The sequence below is a fragment of the Melanaphis sacchari genome, unplaced genomic scaffold (genome assembly GCF_002803265.2).
Source record: "Melanaphis sacchari strain LSU unplaced genomic scaffold, SCAv2.0 Contig1_pilon_pilon, whole genome shotgun sequence".
Lineage (NCBI taxonomy): Eukaryota > Metazoa > Arthropoda > Insecta > Hemiptera > Aphididae > Melanaphis > Melanaphis sacchari.
This window is the reverse complement of record NW_020270976.1, coordinates 5,057,187-5,077,019: the sequence shown is the minus strand read 5'-3', so window position 1 is coordinate 5,077,019 and position 19,833 is coordinate 5,057,187. Positions and strand designations below refer to the sequence as shown.

At 27.2% G+C, this 19,833-nt stretch overlaps 1 protein-coding gene across 1 annotated transcript in view; it reads right to left on the bottom strand.

The window, feature by feature from the left end:
• LOC112593180 overlaps window positions 1-19,833 on the bottom strand; it is a 62,773-nt gene that overhangs the window by 16,135 nt on the left and 26,805 nt on the right. The window contains exon 2 of the mRNA XM_025337516.1: window positions 15,646-15,784. Within this exon, the coding sequence (XP_025193301.1) occupies window positions 15,646-15,784 (139 nt within the window). The remainder of the gene's footprint in view (window positions 1-15,645; window positions 15,785-19,833) is intronic.

The following is a 19,833-nucleotide window of genomic DNA, read 5'->3' as shown; positions in this document are numbered from 1 at the left end:
TTTAACTGAAATAACGAAAAAAACATAAAATTTTAGATTTATCAATTTAGTTATAATTTTTGGAAATACGTATTAAAAAAAATTCAAATCAACATCAAAATAGTAAATTGAACGGCCACGCAAACAATAAGAAAACCAAAATACAACTCAGGACTATGTGTGTGTGTGTGTGTGTATGAAAAGTAATGAAATATTATTAATTATTAAGTTTCACAAAGCAATGATGCAATCAATAATATATCGATGAAAAAACTTGTCGATTAAACATTGTATTAGTTATTTTCAATAAACTAATATATTACAGGTACCTGGTATAGTGGACATATTTTATTCGCAAGAGTAAATTTTTAAACACGATTATATTTACCGTCACTAGTCTTCTACTATTTTTCAAAAAAAAGTAAACAAAACATTTAATGATTCAATAGTCAGCTAATGGTTTCTTAAACACGTTTGTGTTCATTGAACCAATACATTTCCATTACAACTCGGCGTTATTATAATATATCTTCGATATAATGTATGGATGTGTGCATAATACAAAATGTTTGAAACAATAAAGTGACGGGCTGCTTAGCTGCCGGCGACCCGCGTTCAGCACGGTATGCGCGGGGTGAGGGGGAATTGTAAATTTCGGCGTAAGAACACCGTGGCAGCGGCAAACGGTCGACTCGGTCCGCCGACAGCACCGCTCGGGGAGAGGGTGCGGCTTAAGGGTGCAGGTGAGCCGTAGGGCTGACTCGCAGGGTCGTGTCGGTCGTGTGAAGGGATCGAGTGGCGGACCAGAACTCTCTCCCCATCGCTCTCACCCCCCCCCCCCACAAGCTCGAGGCGTCGTCGAAAATACGAGCGTGGAAAAGGTCACGAACGTTACGGGAATTCTTTATTAGACCGACGGCCGGTCGTTAGTCTCTCGCGCGCGCTCTCCGCCACCGTCTGCCCAGCGGACGGGTTTAAACAAATGATTCGTTGACGGCAACGGCGGCGGCGGAAAAATACACGCGCAAACACTCTTCCGCACGCCTCGCGGCTGTTGCGCGCGCTGTCGCCGCCGCCGCTGCCCACGTACATACCGCCGTGTTCACCCTTGTGCGCGCGCGTATTTATGTGTAAAGCATTACGGAGACGGAGGGTGGTATATATACAACGGTATAATGTGGTATACACACACACACACACACGCTCGCGCTCATATATTTATAGGTATAGAGTAGTGCGGTAGTCGGTCGAAGGTATTAATAACCGACTCTACTCGTACGCCGACCCCCCCCCCCCCAACCCCCCCCCCCCCCCCCCCCCCAAAACGCCGCTTTCCCGCCGCGTCGAGCCGGAGAACTCACGCGCGCGGACAACTGACGTGATAAACGATGTAGCCAACACAACGCGCGTGTACACCACCAGTGGATAATGTACACCTATATACCTATACCTATACACATACATACATATATATATATACACACAGACATAGGTTTGTGTGTGGGTGTGCGTGTGTGCGTGTGCGGGCGGGCGTACATAAAATAAATCAACCCCCTCGCGGGCAGAGTCCTCGCCGAAAACTCCCGAACGGTTTCTTACACATACCGGTCCGACCACGTCCGATAAACGCATATAATACACACATATAGATCCCGTTTAGGTACGTATGGGTTATAATAATAATAATAATAATAATAATATGTACCGACATCGCTGTGTACGAAATATACGTCTGTGGAAATGTATGTATAATGCGCGTACGAACGGAACTACAGGGCCCGAGAAAGTAACCAATCCATTTACACACACACACACACACACACACACATACACACACACACATTCACACCACATACATAGACATACATACTTGAGGTAGCCACGTGTGTATACAGAGTGATTCACTACTGTGATCCGCTGAGTGTGTTCACCAATCTTTTTCTTCTTCTATAACGCAGTTGTTCAAAATATGATTTTTTTTTTTTGAAAAATCTTTCGATAGGTTTATATTTTTAAAACTGTTGAGATCTTATTACTGACTAAGGAGTATCAAACTACTGTTCTCTAAAATATTATTTCCACCTCTTTTTAACTGTAAAATATGACTTGAGAAATGATTTTTCTAAAAGTCTCAACGTATCAAATTTAAAATTTGGAAAATTATTTAACTTTGTGTGCTAATGATAATAGGTGCGTCAATATTAGCTTGGAAGATATTATGAAGATGTTTAATCAACATTTATAATTTCTAAAAATTATTCAAGTTTATACAACGTTTTATTTTTCTTTAAATACCGCAGAATTCTATATTAAATATATTTATATTTTTGTAAAACTTTTTTTTAAGAATTATTATTTTAAGTATCATTAGTATTTAGATAATTGAAAACTATTCGTTCAAATTTCGAATTAAATATAAAAAATAATATATGCAATAATTAATTTAGGTACAGTATAAGGCAAATTTTACTTTAAAAATGGAAGTTCGTGTTGCCTTATAAAACTCATAAAGTAGTATAAAAATCTTAAAAAATTAAAAATAATATGATCTTTGAGTATACTTGAAAAATTTCGAAAATCAGAATCTCAATAAATTTATCACGAAAAAAAAAATAAAGGCAAGAATGTTTGGTAAATCGCCCTGTATATCGAAACCACCTTCGTATTTTTTATCGTTTGTGATGTTTGTGTGTGTGTGTGAGTATGCAATAATATACATTATGCAAAAGATTTTCGGTAGGAGCATATTATTATAATGTTAGGCGGATATTATAGCCAGCATAATAATATATACAGCAGTACGAAGCGATATCGACTCCGGTTGTCGGACGCGAAGGACAGAATAAATAAAAAATAAATAAATAAAATGTTGGTTTAATCAGTACAAATGGACTCCACTGGGGCACTGGCACTATTAATATTTATTTTTAATTCACGTTAAGTGTTTCTTTTTGTAGACCAAAAGCTATGATAATAACAATAATAATAATAATAACGATAATTATGCCGATAATCATAACATTATAATATTATATTATGGACAGGAACGCACGCGCCCATAATATATCGCTACATTACTGCATTAACCCGCCACTGTCATTGTGAAAATATATTTCAAACAACCACTCCTTTCTCTATAATGCTTTCCAACCCTATCTTAAAATGGATAAAAAAAATACTAATTTTGTATCGTCAACAAGCGTGATTCGGTAGGAATCACTGTTTTTAGAATTCACCTATCGTATAGCTTCTATTTGCTTATAACTGAAAATTTCTAACACACGCATAGACCAAATGAATTCATGAGGTACGATTCACGTGTATTGCTGTTATATACTTATTACTTAATGTATGGTTAAAAATTATATTTTAATTTATTTATTAAATTACATTATTTTCTAGGATGCAATTTTATTTCGTTAAATTTATATTTTATGTATAGAATACTAAAATGTTCAATGAACATTATGGCTTCTCTGAAAGTAAAGAAGTATTCACAATAAAATAGTGTCCAGATAGTATAATCATATTATAAGATACAACATAAAAATGTTTAAAATTTAAAACACTGTACTTATAATGACTATAAAATAATTATAGAATTTTTTTCTGAAAATGCTTTCGATTGAATATTTAAATACTACGAAAACTGTGTAAAAACTTAATAGTTATCGGTCGAGTATAAGAGAATAGGATACTTTAAGTAAAATAAATGTGCACAAGAGGTGTAATTATTACTCCGCTCGTGAGGCCACACGCCCATACCCAATGTACACGTCTCATCCAGTGACAACAATACAGATCGATGTCATATGCGCTCCATACATTTATGACAATTATTATGATTGATGTTGTTTTTATAATATTGTTGATATTTTAACGAAGACTAAAATTGATAATAATTTTAGAAGTATTCGATATACCAGGAACATAATATTATAATAATGATATTATTGTAATCTATAAGATTTCATCAGGCTATAATTTATTTCGAAAAATATGATTTGTGATATAACAACTGTGTATAAAGTAGGTTACATAATTTTCTATCATCTCCACCATCCACCATTCATTAAATCATTATATCGTCTAACATAATTTAACGAAAAACAATCATACTTATAAGCGGGAACATAAGTAGTATTGTTAATCTCGCATTTCATTAACTATAGTATTATGTGATTTATTTTAAATTTCTAATGTCTTATGAAAACGTATTAATTAATAAAGTTTTAATTTTCAGATTTTAAAACTGAAGCACATATTATATCGTAGATACGTCTAAAAAATGTGTTTTGAATGTATTCTTTACTTATCTAAAAACATCGTGTGTTTTATAAATTATTACATTTTTAATGACAAATTAAAGTGTGACTATTATTTGATTTAGTTCAGTGCTGTTCAGTGACTATGGGTCAAATTATAAAAAAAATATGCAGTTATATTTTAACAAATTAAATATTTTGATGAGGGAAAAACAATCATTGAAATAATCGAAGAATAACCCTACTCGTGGTAATTCTAAACACTATAATCTGACTTTATAGTGATTTTATAATAACAATAGATTCTACCCTACACTGGGCTCGTATAATTTAATTTTACTAAAACTATTTATATAATGTATTAATAATATATTTATTTTTTGGTAAAAACACTTGTGGTTCTGAAGTAAATAAGGTATTAACGTTGATTTTGGACAATGTCCAAGTCTTGAAATCTTATTATACATAGTATAATATTATAATATATATATACATATATAAGTATATAAAAACATTACAGTAATTTAAAAATGATAAATAATATCATAAAAAATATGTTTAAGACTTAAGTGTATCGTCCAAGAGCAGTTATTTATATAACTTGCCATTCACCTCCAAAATTTGAATTTTATCGATATTTGTACTTTTTGACCAAAGTATACGATATTACCACTCAGTATCATACCAATATTATATTAAAAACGATTAAAAATATTATACAATTTGTTTAAGAATTATAGAAACATTTTTATACAAACTTTTAACGTATAAACTTCTATGACGATGGTAAAATACGATGCCACAACCGTTATTTTATCATTTATTACACGATTAGAATTTTTAATGTTTTTATATCATATTGTTCAATAGTATGATTATTTATTTAAGTACAGAATAAATTATATAAAATAAAATTAAAAAAAATTAATTTTAGTTTATTTTTAAGAAAAAATATTTGGTTAAAAAATATTATATCCATTAACAATAATAACATAACGGTAACAGTAATTCTTATTATAATTATTATAAATTCATATTTTTTGGACGTTTCAAAATCAATCTTAAATAATTGTTAATTTGCTACACTTTCGTGACTCGGGGATTTTTGTGGGCTGGTTTTTTGTATTTTCAATTATGTATTAGTAAATAGTAATTAACCAATTATTTTTTAATATAATTTTATATACCTCATAATTAGAAAAAATGTTGATTTAATTATAATTGTCGTAATATTAAATTTAATTGTGTACATTAAATAAATTTCAGAGTTCTATGAAGGCTGATGTTTATTAAAAATAAATATTATCATAGTATTCAATTTTAAATGAATTATTTGAAATGTGTGTTTAATTGAATTTATGTATAATATTAAATTTTTTAAACTAGTAAATATATATTTTAATATCATTATTTGGTACATATAAAATATGTAAGTATATATCGCAAGGTTTTCAGTAACATATGCTAAATAATAGTATTATTGAAGTAGTTAAATGTCCATTAGAATGTACATATACACAACGTCATGTTTCAGTTAAAGTATAGTTTTTAAATAATTCAATGGTAGACAAATATAATAAACATGTTTCGACACGATTAAGCCCTAGCTCATAAAATATAGGAACAATGCGCAGGTACAATAATAATAATGTGATATATTTAAAACCAAACAAATCGATCAGATATTAACGAATTGCTCTAAAATATTTAACGTTTCGTATGTATAAAGAAAGATTATTATCTACTAGTGTAAATTATTATTTGTACGATAAATTTAATAACACTATATTGACCAATTTCAATATTAAAATAATTAAGGCACGGCGTAACGATTATGCATTTTAGGTGCACTGTTGTCGTGCAGTTCAGCTTATTGGTATTTGTTGAGCACATTTTTATTAAAATATATTATTGATATTATGTCACAATAAGAGAGCATAAAAATAAAAAGATAATAAATTAAATATTTTTTTTTAAAAACTTAATTTGCTTTTAGGTAAATGATAATAAAATATAATTAAAATAGCTGCAATTGATACACGTTTCATATGAAAAATATTAAAAAATTATGTCTTAAATGTATTTTATGACGTAGAGTTACATTTTTAAAACAAATAATATATAAATAATATTGATAAAAAAAACGACATAGTTTCCTCGTTGTGTTTTTCTAATTTTCAAAACTATGCTTTTTTTAATGACGTTAAGTTGAAGTCAGATTAAAACGAATAATTGTATTGTTTTGACAATCATCCGGGTTGTTATTGTTAATAATTGTTATACATTATGCTTGTACAGTGACGTGCAAAGTATCAAGTATTGTTCCAACTCACAAAAATTATGATGGTATATTATTATTGTGGACAATAGAAACCAAAATCGTACAGTTAGATAAATTAGTTATTTATTTTTGTAGAACCAAAAAAATAATAATAGCAAATAATATGCACATCAGGTATCACTAGTAGCATATTTTTCATCAACCGTCTACGGTGATTTATTACACTTATGAATTAAATCTTTATTGTCATAATACATTGTATAATGAATTAATGAAGAGTTAAGTAAAATATATCTCAATATACTATGTTGATTATTTCTGTAGTTTGTCGATAATAATATTATTGTTCAAGTGGGTCACATTTAGTCATATAACGAGTTATATTTTTAAAAACTTTTATTTATAAGTCAAAATATATTTTATACTGTCAGAGTAAAATAACAAGGTAACAAGGGTAAATAACTATTGTATAATAATAATTACGTGTGTCCAACACACTACAATATATTATGATAACATTAAAATAATACTGGAAATAAAATATAATATTACTATATGTCTATCTATCAATTATTATATTTAACTAATATGTAAATATTTACATACAGTTTTTTAATGGTGTGAATGATTAAATTAAGTAAATAGTTTAAAATTAAATTATGTATTAAAAAAAAAAAATGTATCATGGCAAATAATAGTATGTAAGTAACGAAAAGTTTCAAATTTTTAAATAAAATTGTTAACATTTATAATTCAAAAAGAAATTGGGGAGTTCAAATAATTTATATTTTTGTGTTTTTATAATTTAAATAACATATGAAAAAACTTGTATTAACTTATATATTTTAATTAAATTTTAAAATTTTAGTCGATAAAATTATAAAATGTACTATGTCTTTTTATTAAATTTTCATTATTTAGATGAATTGTTTAAAAATTGAATTTAAAATGCTTATGAAAATTTTTAAATATAATGTTTTTAATTTGAATAAACCATATAAATTTTATATTATACTAATATAAAACAATGTTCGGTAAAAATACATCTCAATAATTATTAATTTATCCATTAAAAAAATATAATAGTCAAATATTTTTTTTTTTTTTTTATTAATTTTCATGATCTGTATTTATATTTATACAATAAGCAACATTTATAGAAAAGAGGGAAGTGGCATAATATTCTTGGGTAAGGGAATTACCTTTTGGTAATATTTCACTGATTGAATTTAGTAATGAATGTTAAAAGTAGTATATAAAGAAAAGAACGAAAATAGAGGAGAGTGGTGGTTAGATTATTTTATGATCTCTCCACCAACGTCACTTTAGTCGTCTATAGTGGTTATCAAGTATAGTTTTCGATGCTAGTAGATTTGGACAGTTGAGAAGTTTGTAGTAGAGTCGATTGTAGAATTTTTTTGTTATATTGGAGACAAGAAGCTTATTGAGATTTTTATGTTAGGTGTAGTTGGAGATAAAAAATGGCAGTTTTTGATTAGAATGTCTGTATATTTTTAATATTAGATAGTTTAATAGTATAATATGAATTTAAATTTGTTAACATTTGCTAATATTTTTTTATACTAAAAATGAACTAAAATAGACAATATAAATATTATTATTATTGTTATATAAGTAATGCCCCCCATATAAATTTGAGAAATACGATATTGATGAAGTTAAAAATTATTTGAAAAAATTGTGCATATCAAACAAATTGTGATATACCTATAAATTTTCTTTCTGTGGTGATTACCTTAAAAGTACTTGGAACTTTTTATTTTAAGTCTCCTATTATTAACTAGATCTACTTTGCTAACAGACACTACCATTAAAGATGAACATTGAAGCAGTACTACTCCAAGAGGTGAAAGCAGGTACAATAATAATATATAAAAAAAAAATAATAATAGTTCATAATGTTATAAAATATATAAATTAATGGTAATTGCTACGCTCAGAAACTTGAAATGAATTTTAAAGGAGTATCTAGTTAATAGGTTATAATTATTTGAAATTTGGATGAGCAGATTAATGGGTTGACATTTTGCTATAAACCCTTTACTCTTGTATACTATAAAGGTTAGGTTAGGTATATATTATGAACTGTACGTATTTGTATTTAATTTATGGTTACCCTCCTAGCATAATAATTTACTAACCAAACATAATACGAATGTTGCATTCAATGCACCCGATTATTAGTTTGCTGAATTCGTCTAGTTGAATCGTGGTTTACGGATAGATACATGTGTGGTAGTAATGTTTTGAAACTGTGATAGAACCATAATTGAACCTAAAACCGGGGCTAGGTTACCAGACTACCCGGTCAGTTTGATAATTTATGTGCGTATTTTAACTCATTTGTTTATATGCGTCATGCAAACTTATTTTTTGCTACGATAAAAAATACGAGAATAAAATGAAACCATACAATATATTATTCAGTATCTGTGTATATGTATAATATAGGAGAATAACAGCAAGAGTAATTTTCCCGGAGATAATGGATTTGGAAACTCGTGACGACAATAGCTAGTTCTGCTGTCGAAACCGTAGAAACGGATATAACACTCCACTACCCTCCCATATCCCATCATTTACCACTACCATGTACACCATATCAGCTACCCGCTGTTACGTCCGGCTGTGTAATGTTGAAATTCCTTTTACTCGCACACAGAGAGTATCACGCCATAACATATTATTTTTATAACAACACGCATTATATAATATAGAAAAACGGTAGTGTACATGATTGTTTAAAAAAATAATCAAAATAATCAATTATAACCGCTATTGTTATAAGAAAATCAATCAGTGTGATTATGGAGATTTTAATAACAATCAAATTTCTTAAAATATCATTATATATTATTTAGATATATGTAAATGTATCACAATTTCGCAGAGTAATTAATCAAGCATAATAATAGTTTTCATTTAATATTCGGTTTATTTATTTTCAAATAAAACCAAATCAATAACAATTAACACCTTCAGATGAATACCTATTCTGGACTAAAAATAAATCAAAACTTTAGATTTCAGTTTGTGAAAAATAAAACAAATTTATAAAATAAAATATAAATACTTATTTATTGTAAAGCAAATCAAATAATTTATTTTTATATTTTTTTTCGTATCACCACAGGTCTGTGTTGCGTTGCCACTTCCTGATCCGATGTGAGCGTATTAAAACAAAATCCAGCTGGAATATTCCTATGTTGTAAATTAAAAATGAAATCTTTCGAGTACATAATTTTATTATCGTTTACTAAGTTTAATGTTTGAGTATGATATTATATTTTTATAAAGTGTTACGTGAAATTTATTCTTTGTTATAGAATCTTCCTCGAAAAAGACTCACACGAGACTTACCTACTTCATTCATTAATTATATAATATTTTAGTTTATCTAAACGCCTACAGTATATTACATTCTACGCATTAGTTTTAAACCAGACTAATAACTTCTGTTGTTTAATGATCTTTTATTCGAATGAAGTTCTTATAACATAACGGAAGAATTTAGAGATTTTTCAAAACTTTGCATTTAAAATTTTTAATTATAAATTTATATAAATAGTATCTCCCTATATGGAATGTATATAGATACATCATATTATAATGTTATCTTATAATGTATTTTGATTTTAAAATTTCAGATTTATTTATATAATTATCAATCCGTGTTTAATACTATTGTATTTAATTGCTATTATAATATATTAATACTGTGTTTTTAACTGTAAGCTTAAAATTTAATTAATTTCTATGTTTGTGGTGTTCGAAATTAAGTGTAGAATCAAACTTGAATTTGGATTTGATTAATATTATGCGTAATTTTAAATATATTTTTTAGGAGGATTTAAGTTTAATTTGAAACTTATTCAATAGATAGTTTCAACATTTTAAATTACTTTTCATGAAAATCTATTAGAAGAAGATCCTATTTTAAACATATAACAAAATAGTCTACAATTTTTAAGTTGATAAAAATGTATTATATATAATAATGGACTGATATGATAATGCCATAATATCAATTTAAATTAAACCAGAAAGTTAGATTGGTTATTAAGCTGAATTTGAATTTTATTTTATTTTTAATTTATTGTAATATTTATCAACTTAATTGCAATATACTGTGTAACAATAATACCCGATAATAATAGTATGCATGATTATATATTATTTATAAGGGAATATAACTGTAATATTATATTTACCAGGAAAATTCATTGGCATGATACTCGAATTTTAACTTTGATGTAGCCTATGTATATTATTTCCAAATAGTCAAACAATATGGTAAACAAGGGTCATTGAAAATACGGCGGCCGTGGCGTGTACGTATAAAATTATTATTTTATTACTCTGCACCAGAGAGCTATTATAGCATAGTTTTTCCGCGATCGGGTTACATATTTTTATTGGTGGCATATCGATAGTTTTTCGCGTTTACATTATATCGAAAATTATTGGAAAATTGCAACAGTGTACAATAATAACGATTTAAAATAGTAGTTAATGATTTAAACAACTAAATAATACTACTAAAAATTGTAGTGTTTTATTTTCCTTACTCTATTTGTGGTCTTAAAAACTATTAAAATTCACTTGAATAAAATGATTTCAAAATATACTGCAGCATACAACACTATTGTCAAACATTTTAAAATAACTTTAAATTTCAGTTGTATAAATATATTTTATTTTATTATTTTTTTAATGTTTGGCAGATATGGTATGATGTTATGTAAAAAGATTTAACTTGGTCATAGCTATAGAAATCTATAATAGAATTTGGTTTATTTATGGAAAACACATATTGTTTTACTGTATTCCTAGTACTCGTAAAACGTAATATCTTAATATTATACCCACTGCTCATCAAAATAAAAAAAAAAAAATCATCAGCCATCTGACATGTTTATCACATGATGCATTTCACGATGTTTAGCTAAAATTGTATGTTTTAAATTTAAATTGCTTCTATCACAAATAATATGACATTGAATGTATTCTACCCGATATTCATTTCGTAGAGTTATAAACTAATAAACAATTGCGTGCCGACATCTAAAGAATGCGCGATTACAATACTGTTATAGCATATTATAGACCACAGTGGTATAAAACAAGTATATATATATATGTATATACATAAGATTACAACGACTATAAAATATAATATAATCAAGCACAGAAAAGATGCATCGAATTCCAATGCTCGAGGCAGCTATTCTACTGTATACAATATTATTATACGTACTGGGCAAATATAATTGTACGTAGTTGTTATTACATAATATCGTCTCTCAGGGGAACCGTTTAACGTTCTTTTTACATTGATGCAAATGTTTTAAATAAACCGAATTTTTCTCCCAATATTCTACCGTATAATTCGTATTATGAAAAGTTCTGATCGAGTTTAGAAGTTATAATTTAATCAACGATTTTTTTAGATTGTTATTAAAATATCACTTGTATTAGTTATGTTTTTTTTTTTTTTTTTTTTTTTTTTTATTTTTATTATTATTCAAACAAATGGTTGCATAATAAATCTAATAACGATTTTCTGAAATTGAACAAAAATTTTAAATTATAAAAGCCAAGCTTATGGCTATGAATATTATAATTACTGTATATTTAGCAAACAGTTATATCTAAAAAGTCATTTAAAAAATATTTCTTATTATTTTTTTTTTTAAATTAAAGTATTAATCAATAAAAATTCATAATAATCTATTGTATTATACAAATTATTTTACTTGGATTTTTTTGGAACTGAATTAAGTCGGGTGATTAGGTATGGACTCAATATTCTAATTTTCATTTAAGTTAAACTAAAACTAATCAGAAAGTTATGTTTTGTATACATATATTAAAGGAATAATTAATACAGTATAATGTTATTATACGTCCGAAAGGTTATAAACATGTTTTGAGCGTCGAAGGACCAAGAATTATAATTTAGTTATTGTCGCAGTGAATCCTAGCCTATAGTGGTACAACTATAATATATATATATATATATATATATTATGTTATTGTATTATTATAATAATACTTGTATATGAACCACAACTCAGCCTGGATGTGATACATAGGTATTGGATTTCAATTCCCAAGACAGCTATATAATTATAATAGTACTCGTATTTTGTTTTGCATTGGGATAATTTTCTAGAAAAGTATAAACGTTTTTAGAAATATTTTAATAAAAAAGTTTTTACTATTAATTAAAAAGTAGTATCATATTTTTTTTAAACATTAATCGTTATAATTTTTTGATTTTTTTTTCTTTTTAGTATGAAAAGAAATATATTTTTTTATTTCACAGTACATATTATTGTCTAACTTTACTGCAATAAAAATGAGTTACACTACTTAAAATATTCTAAAATTTAATTATTTAAAAATTACTGCATTAGATAATTTAGTTATTTAATTTTCTACAGCAAAATTAATTTTATTTCTTCATTACTCTATTTTTGATTATTTTTAATTAATTTTTCTAGTTTTACTTAATATTAAATTGTTTTGTGCACTCCTTAAATTGATGAGTGAAGATTTCAAACAAAAAAAAGTACAAATTATTTTGAACTTTTATAATATCGCATATTATCATAATATTAAGTGCTTATATATATAAAGTTAGAGAGAAAATAATTTTTTCAGCAGATATATCTTATACAGTGATGGTTGTTATTGGATGCATGCAGACTAATTTATTATAATTTCGAGGTGGTATTTCACCACTTATCCACCCTCGGGTGAAATAATAAGAACCAGTAAACATTATTTCCACGTATCGGGTAGGTGATTAGCATGTGAATGAGTGAGTAGGTGAGTGACTGAGAGTAGTAGAGGTGAAAAAAAAAAAAAATAAAAATAATACTCTTTACGAGCCTAATCCGACACCCATGCAGAGGCATTGCCGTCGGACACGCGTATATTAATATATACGTATATATTATAATATGCTAGTGATATGTTCTGCGTATAGTTTTCAAAAGTATTTCGTTTTATACTCTTTTCCGAGTATTGAAAAACATATATGGAAAATATAACATATACATAATGATGTTTTTCTTAAAGTATATATCTGTATAGAAGTAAAGAAAACAGAAATATATTCAAATACGAAAACCAATATTTCCCGTACGCATGTAATATATTGTCGATATGATGTATTTACAAGAAGAATATAAGAAGTAGCTATGAGTAGAAGGGATAACGTCAGAGATAACTAGAAACTGACGTATATTTTCACGTACAAACTACTATATTATAGCATAAGTTTTTGAAAAAATGACCAAACTGCAACTGGTCGTGGTAAAAGAGTTTTTCATCTTTACGTGATAGATTATTTTAAAGTAATAATTCATCTGTTCATATTATTTTTTTCATTTCGTTTTGTTTTATATTGCGCAACACCTTTTATCTTCTGAGATCGGTCTAGACTTCAGACACTAGATTGTAAATTTTATCAATAATATCTAATACGGTATTCAATGTTGAATTAGTATATATATAAACATCTCGAAGATTTAATTTTAACTTGTAATAACGTTACTGTTATGTTCTACAAAATTTAAAATGAAATCAGACAATTTTTTTAATGTACATTTATACTTATAAGATTTATTTTTATAGTACTTTTTAAATATATTATAAAAGTTGAAACTTTGTAAATATAAAATAATTAAAAAATGTAAAAATATTATTTACATATTGCAATAAACAATGGTAAAAAATAGTACAGAGATGTCCGAAATTATGTCATTTAGTTCAATTTTTATAATTCTTGCTAAACCCTTGTTACGTTACAGTCCTAAACTAACTTTTAATTATTAATTATTATTTTAGTTAATTTATTTTTCAATGTACAATGTACACTTTATGGTATAATACGTGTGTAAGATAGTTACGGTAAACATTCATGTAAGGCTCGACGCTCACTCAAGTAACGTCCACTGGCAAATAAAACCATAATATGTTTATTTGAATTTTGTTAAATAGTACGATATATATATATTACTTATAAGTATATGCATTATAATGACTTTAATCCATTTATATAATGTGCACATACTAATTATTGGTTTAAATTATTAATCTATTATTGCATATTGAGTAGATACTTAATAATAAATGTGTCAACAACAAAAATCCACTGAATTAAGATTAATAATTGAAATATTTATTCCATAGCATTAGCAGGTACCTATTTTAAAAATTAAAAATCTTCAAAAACTAATTTTGTCGATTTTTCCAAATTATTTAATTTTAAATTTTCAAACTTTTTTTTGCACGCAGTAAGTAATATTATTGTGTTCAGAGGTTTGATTAATTAATACTGTTGTTTTACGAGTTAAATAACTGACGTTTAAACATTACATCGAATTTGTTTTGGTAGTTTACATTAGTAATGTTTAATGATGTTCCAACATGGTAAGTTATTATTATTATCGTTTTGAGTAATACTCCCTCGGAAACTTTCGAATTACGAACAAAACCGATTACCCGTGTACAAACATTATGTAAACACGAACTAATTATTTAATTAATTAATGTCATCACCTTTAAAACATATAACTGAGTATTAAATATCTTATTTTATGCCATATAATATATCATGTAATTTACTAATATAGTGTTTACTATCAACTACCTATAAAATATTATTTATTATTTTAAGATATAATGTATATATCTTGTATGGTATTGATGGATACTCGCAAAACATGACTCATCATAATATGTATGGTAAACTAGTAAAGTTATTTTAAGTAAAATTTTATTTTTATAAGAATAATAATACTTCATATCAATTTTTAAGTAAAAGTAAGCTTACCAATTTAAAACCGTATATTAAACAATAAAAGCCACACGAGTATAAAAACATTCCTTTTATGGTTAATCGTTATTTTTTCTAATTATAATAAAACGTATTTATCGCAGATTATGAATTCAAATATACTAATAAAAATATACAACTATTGGACTCTTAATATAATATTGAATTATTACGTGTATAAATTTCGTTTTTCAGTGAACTAGAATAATTTTACTGCATTGTATAGTTTAAATTAATAAATTAATAATTACCCGCATGATAAAGTCTAACAACTTCGACGACAGTTTGAAATTTATACAATGAATGCCGAATGTCTTCATCAGGAATGTCTTCAGGGATCTCATACACCAAAACCGAAAATGTTTTTTGTGGTCTGCATGGTATAGGAATCTAAAACATGACAGTACAAATATTTTATTTGCATGTACCTAGTAATGAACAGTGACGGTATAGACAATAGCATGCAACAGATAATAGTATTAACATGTTCAGTTCGTAAATTTATAAATAACTTAAGTGTGGCTAACAATATACTTAATAATAATTATAATTATACTCGCTACTATTGAAATATTTTATATCAAAATAACGTTTAATGTTTCTCATCATTCCTTACTAATAGATTAAAAATATTTAAGATTGACAAGGTACAGTGGGTTTTTTTACCTCGAATAGTATTTTTTTATAAAACAGGAAAATTATTTTATTTTATATACTATGGTGTTAATTATTTTGTTTTTATATTATTTTTACTTTGTACCTACAAGGAAAAACTAACACAATGGGTAGTTAAACACAATTAGTACCTATACATTTCAGAAAATGTGTTTTTATCTGATGTCAACTCAAAATCCTCATTTAATTACGTGGACTTATATATATATATATATATATATATATATTACAGCTTAAATAATATTATTTATTTAACTTTTATTAAATTTGTTAGAATTATCAACAAATTTAATTTTTATAATTTAATTTATTAATATAATTGCTTAATATCATAATTCATTCAAAATGCATGACAAAAAATATAGTATTATTATTATTATTATTATTATTAATTTACTTTGTCAAATAGAAAAAAAATCAATATTATATCTAATAAGAAATGATAAACATTCCAGTGGTCAATATTAAGTTAAGAAATTGTTTTCATGCAGTTTTATTGGTTATAAATTGCTTGCACAGAATACTCATTATTGTAAAAAAGTGTTATCAAAATTTACGAAAAAGTAAAAAAAAAAAATAATAAATAACAATCATCTTTTGGATCTGAATATACATGCGTGAGTTATGTCCACAACCCTGCAGGTTGCTTCCTAATGGAAATCCAATCTCGTGGTTTAGCATAGTAATAAGTACCGTAATACTTTATAATAAACTCGTTACGTTTAAATATATATATATATGAGTGTAATATTATGAAAAGGAAAAAGAAGAGGGAAAAAAGTTGTGGCCATAGCATAACCGAGGCAGTTGAAGGGGTGCGCTGCTCCAGTGTATTGAGAACTGAAGACGGTGGTTTTAAAACGAGAAAAAGCCTCTCTGAGTGTCGTTGTTGCATGGCGGTTGTTTAGATATGTTTGGGTGTAAAATAAAAAATACCAAGAAAATAAACACAAAACGTTTACAGGCAAAGAGTGACAAAACGGAGGAGCGGTTGTGGTTCGAGAGTCGAGGAGGATATCACATGCCACCACCCAGCTATTAATCATTTTGCCCGAATAATCCTACGACATATTTATTTATATATATATATCCATGACCGCCGTGTCGTGCCAGCGGCGGCGGCTGCGTATTTAGCTATACCAATTTGTCATTTTCAAACGTTCCGTTTTTGCGTCACGTGCCCCCTCTCCTCATCCTCACAAAAAATCCCTCACCCATACCTCTATACACTTATTTCTGCAAAGCACCAACCAGCTTTATTTAATAATTTATCGGATCTTTGTGACGTTAATGAAACTACACCAACTGTAGACTTCGCGTATAGGACGTCATAATAATATATCAATTTATGAGTAATTAATAATATCATGTGACCATTAAAATAACATAATACTTGTATTAAAAGTACATCCTATCGATTTTAAGTTTCTATAAAGTATTCTTAGTATTCCATATTTTAGCATTGAGTTTATTTTCGTAAAATAAAACAGTTTAAAATATTATGCGAGTAGATAATAATATCAAACATTCTCACTTTATGCAATATACCTCTAAACAGAAATCTTTCAAAATAAATTTTTATTAGTGTTATTACATACAAATTACATAAAAAATATATAGTATGGTATGAGATGCCGATTGTGGGTATACGTGTTGGTAAATTATAGGGGATATGCGTAATATATATTACCCAAATTTAATTAACAAATAAATAATAATAATAGTGGTATCAATATATAATGTCTAATTTTATTAAAATATCTGAGTAATTTTGTAATTTCAATAACAGAGTAAACCAGAAAACCATTTTTTTCAAGATTTTAATCTAGTTTTTTTGTTTTTTTAATAGTAAATTGCAAAAGTTTTTAATTATTTTAAAACATTTATTTTTCCATTAAAAATATGAAAAATTTGTATTCGTAATTTAAGTTTAAAACAATATACAGATAACTATAAGTTATAAAAATGCGTATTTTATTTTTATTTGAAATATATATTCAACATGTATGCACCTCTGTAGATCATTATTTTCTATTTTATTTTTCTATTTGAATGTAAACTTTTATGTCTACAAGGTCGGTTTAAATTTTAAAAGTGCTCATATACAAAATATGTCATTTTATAAAAGAATTTTAATAATTTAATAGTTTACAAGACTTGTTTATTAATGAAGACACACGTTTACTATTATAATTCATAAGTATTTTATTATATAATTTCTAAAAATGTAAAATAAATAATATTATGTCTTGTTACTCAACTTCTGTATATGAACAGTAAATACAAATATAATGTCTATTATATTACGTGGTTACGTGGCATAAAATGACTACAGTGGAAAATGAAAAAAAAAAGTATTGCAAACATATTTAGTATATCTATAAAGTATAAAGTGAAATATTTACTTTAAGAAAAATCAATAACCATACGCTCAAAGAATATTGAAAATGTAAGAAAAGAGAAAGTTACAAAAACCTATATATATATATATATAATATAAAGAGCTGCTCTAATCCCAGGAAATCAGGAAACATAAATAAAAATAAATTATAATATATAATATATTGACTGTCCCATCGATATATTCTTAAAAGTTTTAAAAATATAGTATGCAAATAACGTCGTATCCGCTTGTGTATATCAGTCTTACTAATGTAAAACAAAAAATTTCATCTCCAAAAGATTAACAGTAACAGTAAATATACCTATTTTCTAATTAAAAATAAAAATATATTATCTATCACTTTATACCTATATATATTTTAATTTTGAAGGAATTTAATGTGAATGTTTTGAAATTTTAATTTAATTGTAAGTTTAATAATGGTCTTAACAATGTTACTATATATTTTATACTTTTAAATTTGATAAAAGGTCAATTCTCTGTTATAATGAAATAATAGTATGAAATTGATTCTTTTGAACGTAAAATTTGCTTTGTTATTGACGAGCAAGTCGGAGATAACGAGTATTGAGATATAAGTGTTTACCCAATATAAATTTTTATATTTTATAATCGTACGAGTAACTATAGAGTAAGGGGAGTGGCGGTGACACGAAAACAGTAAAAAAGTCCATGATATCGAAATTTAATTTTTTTGAATTGATCATTAATGATCGAACATGCGCGTGTTCCGTTGTCGTTTCTTGGAACCGTCCAATAAAATTACATATGTGTAGACGAAAATCCAAGAAAATTAAAAAAATGACATTTACCGATCCACGGATTAAAACAAAACTTGCATTCGACGAGAACAAAATAAAGTGATGTAAAAAAAAAAAAAAAAAAAAATCAACAACCAACTAAAGGATAATCTTTTAGAGTGATTTTGGCGAGAGATAGAAAGGAAAAAAAAAAGGAGGAAAAAAAATCGCGTGCGAGTGGTGTGTAATGGGTATAATAATCGTATACCAGGTATACCTATAAGTGTGCGTGAGCGTGTAGTCGTTTAGTGAGGAAGGGAAAATAGGAAAAACAAACGCACAAGAGATAATACGAGAGAGATAAGAACACGGGGGCGGAAAAGAGACAGCTCTCTCTTCGCCCGCGAACATTTATTCTGTCCGTGTCGCGGTGTCGGAGGGGCGTCGTCAGTGGCGTGGGTTAATGTTGATTAGCGGGACCGGCGGCGGCGGCGGCGGCGGCGGTGACGGTGGTAGGTAATCGCGGCCGTACAACACGGCGACCATGACCACAGTCGACGGCGGCAGTGGCAGTGGCGACAGTGGCGGCGGTGGAGGCGGCTCCGTCGGCCACGACGACG